This window comes from Podarcis vaucheri (genome assembly GCF_965113315.1).
Source record: "Podarcis vaucheri genome assembly, chromosome: 8".
Lineage (NCBI taxonomy): Eukaryota > Metazoa > Chordata > Lepidosauria > Squamata > Lacertidae > Podarcis > Podarcis vaucheri.
In genome coordinates this window covers 64,396,268-64,408,185 of record NC_138766.1, presented here as the reverse complement: position 1 = coordinate 64,408,185, position 11,918 = coordinate 64,396,268, and the positions used below count along the sequence as shown (strand labels likewise).

The 11,918-nt window shown below is 45.0% G+C and overlaps 1 protein-coding gene across 3 annotated transcripts in view; it reads left to right on the top strand.

Annotated features, from left to right (window-relative positions):
- The first annotated feature begins 10,953 nt into the window (after positions 1-10,953).
- LOC309538447 (tumor protein D52-like) overlaps positions 10,954-11,918 on the top strand; it is a 37,109-nt gene continuing 36,144 nt past the window's right edge. For 2 of the 3 annotated variants that reach the window (XR_014222185.1, XM_082234047.1), the window contains exon 1: positions 10,954-11,151. Coding sequence is in view for 2 of the 3 variants with exons in the window: in XM_082234047.1 (XP_082090173.1) it covers positions 11,118-11,151 (34 nt within the window). In the remaining variant the exon portion in view is untranslated. The remainder of the gene's footprint in view (positions 11,152-11,918) is intronic. The other variant, XM_082234048.1, reaches the window with a different exon arrangement.

Here is an 11,918-nt window from a genome sequence, read left to right as displayed (position 1 = left end):
GGAGTTGTAGTCCCCAGTAAACACTGAAAATCTGGGCGCTGCTGTTTAAGGGCTGCGTACATGCACATCCTTCTTAAACCAGCTTCTTAAACTAGCCAAGCAACCTCCTGACTGTGAGTCTTAAAGCCTTTTACCTGGTTGAGGCCACATTAAAACGAGCCAGATGGCACCCTATTTGGGCTTTTGCCTACGTAGGGATGGCAGGAAGGAAGCCCAGCTGTGAGCAGAAGAGCAATTAATAATTAATGGAGTCGCAAGGCATCCTTTCCCGCATCTCTCTGAGGATCAGTGTTTACGTGAGCAAGAGATGATTGGATTAAAACTGGCAGCCTTATTGTGTTAAGTGAGATGACGTCAGCGGCTGCTCAGCCAAAAATGAAAAAAGAATGAAAATGAAATCAGCTCTTTATGAGAGGGGCAGAACCATGGATCGCTGTTCTATCCCCCGTAAAATAATCCTTCACACACTTACCTTGCAGATAAGAACTGCTGTAATTGCAGCACCTCCATGAGTAAGGCAGAGGGATTCTAGCCAAGGCAAGAGAGCACAGATATAGTGCCCCTTTGCTGGAAGTTGCCTGCCGCTCTTTTGTGCTGGTGCATTCGCTCCTACTGCTGTACAACTGTGCAATTTCTCCCAGGTTTTTTAAAGGGTCCAATGTTTGAGGAACATTGTGTTTCCCTGTTTGAGGAACTAGCGTAGTTGCGACCATGCTACATGGCTGTGTTTTTTAAATCGCTTTTCAGTTGTAAACCAAACAAATACTTAACATACAAATGCAATGAAATGTAGCTTGGCGAATTAATGAAGAAAGCCAAGATTGGAGACACAAGTAAAGAACAGAACATAACGCAAACGGCTTAATCCAACGAGTCTCTCCATAGTCCCCTGTGGGCTTGGGTTGGTCGCCTTGTTTGATCGTCCCTGTGTTTACAGATGATGAATGGTTGTCCGGGAGACTAAAAGTAGAATGGATTTGTCTTTCCTTTGGCTAGTCAGGTTTTCTGCCAGTGTGACATTCCAAACACATGGCAGCTATGGCATTTTGGACAAACCAATAATGCAAGGTCAAGAATGATCCGGGTCAATGATCTGGGTCAGTGTTAATATACTGTCAGTGGTTCATAAGCAAAGCCTTAAAAGAATGAAAATACCAGCATCTCTTCCATTCCACGCATTCCTTCCTCCTGGCTTTATCTTTATCCTTAGAGAAATGTTATCAGTAGTATTTGGAATCAAATTTGTGGCAAGGGGGTCTGCTTGGATATAAACCATTATTTTGGAGATTTCATCTATCACTCTGAATGAATGCTGCAAGTACCAGTTGACTAAATCAATCTGGTAAGAACCTGAGGTTCTAAAGTGGTGTGTCAAATGTAAAGAAAATGTGACAGTGAAAGTACTTCAAACATGAGCTGGTAACATCCTTGAAAAGGACATTGTGAGCTGATTATTTGATAGCATTAGCTATATTGAGCCTCAGGACAAGGAGGCTTTAGCTCATGGGTCAGCAACCTTTTTCAGCCGTGGGCCGGTTCACCGTCCCTCAGACCATGTGGTGGGCTGGACTATATTATTTGGGGGGAAATGAACAATTTCCTATGCCCCACAGATAACCCAGAGATGCATTTTAAATAAAAGGACACATTCTACTCATGTAAAACACGCTGATTCCCGGACCGTCTGTGAGCCGGATTGAGAAGGTGATTGGCCCACATCTGGCCCACGGGCCTTAGGTTGCCCACCCCTGCTTAGCTAGTGTTAGCCTACTATCTTGTATATGCATCACACTAAACAATTGTTTTACTTTTCCCACATGCAGACCTCAAGAAGGACTCTGTAGTGGCACATGGAGAGAATGATGTCTTGAAGAAGTCACCAGACCCTTATATATAGTGAGAGGGTGGGGAGGGGTATTACTCAGAAGGGTGCTGGGAATGGGTGATTGGCTGGTAGGTGTGGTAAACGTCTGGTAGGTATGGTGACTTCAGTTTCAGTGTATCTGAAGAAGTGTGCATTCACACAAAAGCTAATACCAATAACAAACTTAGTTAGTCTCTAAGGTGCTACTGGAAGGATTTTTTTTAATTTTATCTTTTCAGTAGTATGCATTGAAATAGGAATGTTAATTCTACCCCCCTCCCTGATAAACTATTTAAAATACAGTATTATCTTTTTCTTAATCCATTAGTTTTGTTATTGTAATGAAAGTGAGATTTTGTTAGTGTCCATAATTGAATTGTAAAGGCTAAAGGCTGAATTACTTAAGAAGTTAAGTAGTTAAAAGAAGTTTAAAGCTTTTAATCCTAAGCATGCTAAGAAGATGCTGCTCTTTCGCCTCAGGTGTGAGGCTGTTTAAGGGGAAAGAGGACACAAGGTGACTGGGGGACTTTTGAAGACCAAGTGAAAGAAAGGTCTCTTTAACCTTCACTTTAACCCTCTGATTCAGCTCAGCTTTACCTATGAAATTCTCAAGGAATGATTTTTGAAATCCTGCAGAAGAAATCAGAAAGGCATGCTAACCATGCAGAGAGGCTTTCAGATAATAATTAAAGTAACACAAGACACATGACCTGCTTTGTGGCATAACAAACTTAGTCTCTAAGGTGCTACTGGAAGGAAGCCCTGCTTCTTAACACCATCATAAAATTTGTCATGGAAGTCCAATAAGATGAGGTTAGCATGCTCCTTCATCTCTCTTTATAGCTTCTGACAGATTCATGATATTGTGTTAATGTGCTATGGTTTATTTATATACCTTAAGGCCCCCAAAGCAGCGAAGAATATATCTAATTCAAAAGATATATACAATAAATGTACCATCAATTCCTTCAATAGAATATTATAGTATGATGTCATGTACTGGCTAGATGCAAAGGAGTAGTGGGAGGCACCAGCTGGGGAACTCCCAAGGGAACCCCCAGAGGAAGAAGGCTCAGAGCCAAGGGGTTGGGGGTGGGACGACAATGAGGAGCAGAGGAGGTCAGGGGAGCAGACTGGGAGAAGGGAGGAGCAGTCGGAAGCTGAAGAGGCAACAGGGTTTAGTGAGCAGGAAGAGGCTGTGGCAGACAGCGGATCAGACTCCGATGCAGGAGAGGAGATTGTAAAGGGTTCCCCATCCCTGCGGATACTGAGCTAGATGGACCAATGGTCTGACTCGGTATAGGGTAGCTTCCTATGTTCCTATGCTATCAGATCCTTGTAAGTGAGTCTGGCAAAGATATAGAGTTATTGATCAACCCCTTTCTATAAAACTGTTGCTGAAAAGCTGCAAAATGGTCTCTGCTACAGCAAGAACACAAATTCTACTTACTGTTGCTATCTTGGTGGCTTTAACTGATTTACTTTTATGTAGTGAAGAAGGAACATTTTTCAAGAAGATTCTCTAATCACATCACTAAATAACAGATTGCCTGCAGGCAAAAATGCCACATTTTCAAACGCCCATGATCTTAACTTCCAGCAGTGACAATCTCTGCAGCAAGTGTGATATTGAATAAACACATCATTCCCTTCTTCTTGATAACTGGCTGTGAATAAACTCTTATTTCAAACCCACATATATTTTAAATTAAACATGAATTAAAAGATTTTTTTTTTATTCTGTGAATCGGCCTGAAATCTTGTGATGAAGGGTGGAATAATAACAACAATAACAACAACAACAACAATAAAAGCTAGGCAAAACTCAGCTGATCACATACAGAATAATCTGAATTGTTTACAGTAAAGGTGTGGGATGATGTATGTTGTAGTAAATAAAACAAGTGAGCAAATACAAAGCCAGCAGAATCTTCAGAGGAAAGGCTGGTGGATGAGAGAGAGTACACTAATACAAATCATCGCCCCCACATATTCTGAGCCCATTCCAAGCAATTAAACCTACTTATTTGTTTTATTGTGTGGGTGGCTAACCTTTGGCCCTCCAGATGTTGTTGAACTACTACTTTCATAATCCCAGAGTATCGGGCAGCAGCTGAAAGTTCATCTTCAGGCAGCACGGTGTGGTATTTAGGGTAGTGGAATAGGATTAGGGAAACCAAGCTTCAAATTCCTACTCAGCCAAGAAGCACCCTGGGTGATTAAGGAAGAGACATAACTCCTCCTTTTCCATGTCCCCGGATGCTGAAGCAGAAACAGCACTGCCTCAGTTCTCATCCCCTTCTCCCCTCTCTGGGACAACTTTCCAAGATTTTAACGCTTTTCCAATAAAACCCCATTTCTGGATAAACTCCGATCTTATCCCTGTTGCTCCCCAAGAACCTTACATGGAAACTCCACTACCTTGTCTAAAGTTACTCATGCTGTGCTTCTCTATATTTGGAAAATACTGGTTTCTGGGTCAGCTTTAATGGACAGAAAACAGCCTGTCCTCCAGCAGAACGAAGTCATGGTTGCATTGAGAAGCTGTTCCCCTGGCACCTTTCAGTTAAGTTCTTTCTGGTAATTTGTGTTGAGGAGGCCCAGCGCGCGTTGTGCATGTGTGATGTCATGTGCATTGTATGTTGCAGGTTCAATGGCCAGCTCCTCCAAACCTCCTCCAGATGACACGACACATGTGTGATGTCACACACCTGTGACATTGCACGCTGGGCCCCCTCAATCTTGGGGGCAACCTGGCACCTCTGGTTAGTAGCCTAACTATGCCTCTATCTCTACAAGGATAACCTGGCTATCCTCTATGCTCTGCTCACCTCAAAATTAGATTACTGCAATGCATGTTATATAGGACTTCCTTGGAAAATGGTTTGGAAGCTTCAGTTAGCGCAGAAGGTGACTACCTGGTTGTTGACAGGTTTGAAATGAACAGATAACACCAATTCTGCTCCAGTTACACTGGCTGCCTTTGTGCTTCTAAGTGCTGGTTTTGACCTTTAAAACTTCTTATGGTTCAGGACCCAAATTTCTTCTGGAATGCCTCCCCCAATATGAACCTACCTGGACCCTTAGATCTTCATCCGAGTCCCTTCTTCAGGTCCCCTCCTTGTCGGTTCTTGTTCCCTATCTGTGGAATGTACTCCCCAGTGAGGTCTGCCTGGCACCTTCATGGGCATATTTTCAGCACCAGATAGCGACTCCCTGCCCCCGGCTTTTGATAAAAACAATATTGTAGGAGTGCCAACTTGGCCTCATGACTGTGGGTGCCCGGGGCTGTGGATGCCATGGAGCGCGCATGGCCCTGGCACTGAAATTGGCGGATGCCTGGCACCTTCATGGGTATTGGCACCTATGCAATATTGTCATTATTAGTATGCTGCCCAAGCTTCCTGTGGCTGTTGATTTTTTTCCTGTTTCATGCTATAAAATATTTATTTGTAGGAGCAGTGGTTATTGTTTTGTTATTGTTCTACTTATTTGTGCTTTTATCTTGTATTTTTATCTTGTGATTCGCCCTGAGATCTTTGGATGAAAGGCGGTATTTAAATTTAATAAATAATATTAATAATAATAACAGCGTTGTAAGTCACTTGGACTCCTTCTGGTAACAAGCAGATAACAAATCTAATAAATAATCATCATACAGAGACATGTCCTGAACAAGCATGATAACACAGATGTGTGCCTAACGAACAAAAATGTGAGCTTTAAAATTAGTGTCCTCTTACATATGTGTTAATTACTGTGTAGGCAGATAAAATCAGGAAAGGCGTTTTCTTGAGGTGGTGTGATGGTGGTGCCTAATTATTGCCATTTACTGAGCACCTAAGTTGTATATTGCCTGGGGAGGAAGTTGAAATAAAAAAAATAGTATGAGGCTCACTTCTGCATACATTTTGCTGATTTTTAGAATGTGATAATGTTCGCCTGCTCTTGCGTTAAACTGAGGGTCAGTTTAATAGGTAGATAATGTATCAAGCTGGCATGGTGTAATGGTTTTGTAGTGTTCAGACCTGAACGGAGTTCAAATTCCCACTGGAAAGCAAACTGGATGATCTTGAATCAGTCCCACTCTCAGCCTAACCCCAGGATTGAGGTTGAATCCTGACAAGACAGAAGTACTGTTTGGGGGGGACAGGAGGTGGGCAGGTGTGGAGGACTCCCTGGTCCTGAATTGTGGGAGCCATGAAGTCATGGCAAAGGCTTGTAGCGCCACCTGGTGCCTTGCTGACCTCGGTGACCTGCATGTCCGTGCCTTGCAGTGTATTAAGTGCATAGCCTTATATGGAGTTATGTTCCCCCTCTGGGCAGTAATTACCCTATATGGCGATGGATGGGTCTAAGCCATGACCGGATGTAGGCAAACGGCCATGCGACAGGAGAGAACAAAGGATAATAAGAGACCGGAGAGGAGAGAAGTTTGAAAGGAGCTGCCCTCCATCCATGAAAATACTGCTGTCTCACTGTGTCTTTATTTTATGCTAAACAGCACCATTTAATGACGGCTGGACTTCCGTCACTGAATGGGGTAACTGTGCCCCTGAAGGACCAGGTGCACAGCCTGAGAGTCATTTTGGACTTGCAGCTTTCCATGGAGGCGCAGATCAATTCTGTGTCCAGGGCAGCCTGAGACCCTATCTGCCTGCAGACTGTCCTGCCAGAGTGGTTGTCTGCCACTTGGACTACTGCATGCTCTTAATGGGGCTACCTTTGAAGGTGAGCCGGAAACTACAACTAATCCAGAATGCGGCAGCTAGACTGGTGACTGGGAGTGGCCGCCAAGACCACATAACACCAGTCTTAAAAGACCTACATTGGCTCCCAGTACGTTTCCAGGCACAATTCAAAGTGTTGGTGCCGACCTTTAAAGCCCTAAATGGCCTTGATCCAGTATACCTGAAGGAGCATCTCCACCCCATCGTTTTGAGGTCCAGCTCTGAGGGCCTTCTGGCGGTTCCCTCGCTGTAAGAAGTCAAGTAACAGGGAACCAGGCACAGTGCCTTCTGGGTAGTGGCGCCCGCCCTGTGGAATGCCCTCCCACCAGATGTCAAAGAGAAAAACAACTACCAGACTTTTAGAAGACATCTGAAGGCAGCCCTGTTTAGGGAAGCTTTTAATGTTTGACAGGCTATTGTATTTTAATATTTTGTTGGAAGCCGCCCAGAGTTGCTTGGAGAAACCCAGCCAGATGGGTGGGTTATAAATAGTAAATTATTATTAGTATTATTATATTATTATCATCTCACAGTTGTGTTGTGAAAAAGGATGGGAGTGATGTATTTATGCTGCCGTGAGAACCTTGGTGGAAGCGTCACATTTAAATGTAATACATTGCCACTGCTCATATTAAAATCTATGCAAAAGAATATATCACACCACTCCAAAAGGAAAGAAATACATAAGAATAGTATTGAGAACAGATAAATTGAAATGAGGGAAGTTATATTACTACCAAAGAGGTTTGATTATGCTGTGATATTGTTATATCATGGAGGTACCAATCCCTATTGCATGACACTTGACTTTCCAAAGATGACATTATTACCCATCAACATCTAGCTTATTTTCTTTCTTTCTCTTAGCCACAGCTGAAACACATTCTAGTTTATTCAAGTTTTAAGACATATTGGAATTTTCAAAATGAAAAGTATCTTTGAAATTTATAAGCTTTCAGAAGTGTATTTCTGTGGATTTTGGTAGGTTTCTCAAAAAAAAGATGAACTCTTATACAACCTGCTTACTTGAAGTAAACACTGGGCTGAGTCTTCATGTGATGAGCAATAATTCCTCTTCAGGATTCTTGGGGGGAAATGCCATCTGTCCCCAGTGCCTGTTAAGCCTTGGGGACCTTATTCACTTGTAGATTCGTAAGGTGAGAGAAGCACTACAGGTGCCTTTAGGATAAAAATTGTGGTTGCATTACTCTCCAGAAAATAAGATTTTCCCTAAAGTATTGTGGCATACACCCACAATTCTTATAAAAGAGATTTCACATGAATTCTTTCAGATTATTTCCACTGCCACAAAGAGCTGCAGCATATGATATCTCCTGCCCTGACCCGTATCACACAATTGTATGAAAGTCAACAGGACTAAGGTTGCAATACTGGACACAGTTACTTGGGAGTAAGTCCCGTTGAGCTCATTGGGGCTTACTTCAAAATAGACAGGTGCACGACTGCACTGTATGTCTCCGTATGTTTCTTTACAAAGTGCCCTTTCACTTAAAGACGCAGCCCGCACAGTATGATGTGGCAGTAGCTATGGCAACAAGGCTCTGGAACAGCCAATCAGATTAGGCACACCGGAATATGAATATGGGCCATGCGTATAATTTTTTAATGCACACCCTTTTAAAAAAATTAATTTCCAATGAGTAGTTCAAGTGTGTAATTGAGCATAGGAAGCACTGAAACCTGATGTTCCTGTTTCATATCGAAATGCTTCTGATAAAACACACATGCACACCCCTAGTTACAGGGATGGATCTAGAGGAAAAAAGACCATAACTCCCTGCCCTTATTTATTATTTATCTCTTACAGTTAGCTTCCGGCCTCAGGGGCACATCCAGTACAATCTCTACTTTGCCAAAGCTGAGTTGCAGGGAATATGAAAATGTCTCCTAGACTATAGATCATTCAGAGGCTGGTTTATATAAATGTAGCATAACAATAATTACTGATATAAACATGATTGCACAGCAGTTTCAGAAGCGCACTGTTCATATCCATGCCTGAAACAATGAGCTGCTGTTCTATTAAACAGAACGCTTTAACCCCTTCGTCCTCTAAATTCAGATAATTTTTCTGGCACTTGAGAAACATAAAGTATTATGTACCTGAGCATCTTGTGCTATATTAACACAGGACATTGGTACCTATATAATTCTATGCTCACTAGTAATTGTGTCTAATGCAAGAGGTGCAGATTCAGTTTTATTTCTGTTCTGCAGGTCTTCACCCCTGAGTCATATATATTGATCTGCGGTATTGCATTTCAGAAGCCCGAAGACACAAAAGTAATTTGAGGTTGCTGTTTTATTTGCGTAAAACTGATGCTTTTCAAGCCTAGAGCAGCGGGCAAGGTACATTGCAGAATCTCAAATGAAGCTGAAATGTGGACAGAAACATTTCTCACTTTGCTAATTCTTGGCCAAAGGGGGAAATACATGTGACAGGTTGAAGAAATCCATTATTTTGTCATGTTGAGGAGTAGGACAGGAATTCCTCTTCAAAGTTAAATATGACACGGTGAAAATGCCCCAAAGAAAAAAAAGTAGCTTTGGAAAATACGATTAAGAATTAAAGTGATATGCTCAGTTTTATACTGCTGTGCCTGGTGAAATTGCTGAAGTTCCAGGCCTAAGCATGAGAGAAGAGAAATGGCTTGGAGGTCTGTTTCCAGGAGCCCCCAACAGAGGCAAAGTTGAAGCTAAATGGCAGGTCATGCTTGAGGATTATTTGTTATTATTTATTAAATTTGTATACCGCCCCTGTACCCAGTAGATCTCTGAGGATGTTTATGCAAACTTCCCCCCTTGTATCTATATGCGAGAATATATTGTAAGATTTGCTGGAGCCAACATGCCTCCCCCATGAGGGGGTTGGAAGGTGCTAACATGAGAATGGGTCCTTTTTGCAGTGCCTCCCTGTTTGTGGAAGGGAGGTTCAGTCAGCGCCTTCAATATACATCTTTAGGCACCAGGATCATCCCTGACCATTGGACACACTGAGTGGGGCTGATGGGAATTGGATTCCAAAATCTGGAGGGCTTAGGGTACACCTACACTAGGGGTTCTAATGTGGAATTTCTACTGTCTTCTATATAAAAGGTGAATAGGAATTCACATGATGAAAGACAGGGGAATGTACCTGCTGAAGAGTGAAATGTAGCCTACAATAAATGGGCAGTAGTATATACCCTTTGAATGCACCCTTAGACACATAACTATGGATATATGTTTGCAAGGTCAGTCTATAGTGAGGTGTTTTTTTGTATGCCTGGTATTCCTCACTATGCAGTCGAATGCATATTCGAAATGTGCTTTTTTCATTGTGTGCTAAACTGCTTAGTTTTATCTCTGTGTTAGCAGAAGAGAGGGACACACACACACACGAAAAGCATGTGTCTGGGCAGCAGGTAGAATGATGATAAAATGTGCTTGTAATATTTTACTCTGACATGAAAAACGCAGCTTGAAGCTCTCCCAAGCAAATGGCTGGAGGCCATAAGGTGAGTGCGATGGGAATTGCAGTGCGCTGACAAGAATCTCACAAGATAGCTGGGAGGATGAATTGCTTAAAGGTTGCAAAACTAAATAAAAAGAGTTAAATGTATGCCCAATAGTAGTGTGGCTGCATTATGTAAAAAAAGTGCAATAAACAAAACTATTGTGCAATAACTAAGCATGCAACAGATGTAACGGCTTTCCTGGCAGTTTTCCCCAACAGTGTTTTCCAGATAACAGCATCTTATTTTATTCACGCAACAATACATACATAGCATGCTAGTGGGATTGTTAAACTAAAGTTCAGCAGCTCATTTCTAAACAAAGAAATGCTGGATTCAATCCTAGCAGAAAATTATCAAAGGCCGCCCGGTGCCCAATCCCAGATGGTAGCAGATTCTGCTTATCAGTCAGTACTGAAGGCACTCTGTGCATGCTCAGGGGTGCTGTCACCTCCAATGTCGTGTCTCAGCAAATGGGTTTTCTGGGCTGAACCCTGTTAGGAACAAACCCCACTTGGCACAGGAGTATGCCTGTACACACACACACGTGTGTGTTCTCTCTCTCTCTCTCCCCCTTACATACACATAGAGCCCCGCACCGTCACTCTTGCGCACCCCTTCGAGAGGCACCCCCTGAAAGGAAACGCAGCCAGTCCCCGCCCCCGCCCGCACCTCCCACACACCTGCCGCGCACCTTTCCGCCGCGCGGGCCAGGCGGGGCGAGAGCCGCTGGTCAGGTGGCTCCGGCTGCCTGCCTGGCTGACGTGGACGCCAACAGGAACCCGCCCTATTATATGAGGCGCGGGCGGGCGCGCCGAGTGCGGCGGAGCGAGGAGCCGAGCGCCTGCAAGGGTGGAGGAGGTCGGACGGGGCGGGCGGCGACGAGCCGGCTGCTCTGCTGCTGTTGCGCGTCCCCTCGACGTTTCCCCTCCTCCTCTCCGCTTGCTCCCTCTTGGCACGCCCCGAAGAGGAAAACGCGGCCGCGAGAGAGAGAGCGTCCTGAGGGCGATGGCTGCCGAAATGGACCCCAACAGCGAGCAAGGTAAGGGAAGCGGGAAAGCAAGAGGGCGCTTCCTCCCTCGCGGGGGGCGGGGACGGGCATTGTTCGGGCCTCGCTCCGGCCGGCTTTCTTTCCGCCGGCCCCCCCCCTTCCTGTTCAACCGCGAGCAGTTTTTGCGCTTTTTGCGCGCGGGCTCCCCTTCTCTATTCGGGGGGCGCGGCGCTTAACTCCGGGTGGGCGTGAGAGAGAGACGAGCAACTGCTTTTGGCCCTCGCCGTGCGCGCAAAAGGGAAAAGTAGGGGGTGTAAAAGTGCACTTTTTTGGGGGGGTGGGGGGGCGTGTCGGTCGGGTTGGGGCTCCCCCGCCAAGCCGCCCCCTTCGCAGCTCCGCTGGAGGCCTCTCTCTCTCTCTCTCCCCGCGGGTCGGCTCCGCCCTTGGCTCTCCTGCCTCGCAGCACGAGCCCGAAGAGAGTCTCGTGGAAAAGAGGAGCGAAGAAGGCGGCAGCTCGCCTCGCGCCACGCAGCCCCTCTGGACCTTTGGGGGGCGGGGCGGGGGCGTCGAAACACTCGGCTTCTGCTGTGCGGCCACCCCGTGCTTATCTGGCTCGCTTCCTTCGGAGGCTGCTTCTTCTTCCCCCTCCTGCTTGTTGCATCCGGAGGCGGGAACTGGCTGGCTTGGAGATTTCTATGGCTCCGTGAACGCAGCTGTCGAGCAGAGTCTTCCTGTCGGTGCAAGATGGGCTAGGATCTCGGGGGTGGCTGGGGGCGCCGTCGTCGTCAGTGTGGCTCTTGGCTATAGAAGCGCATCTG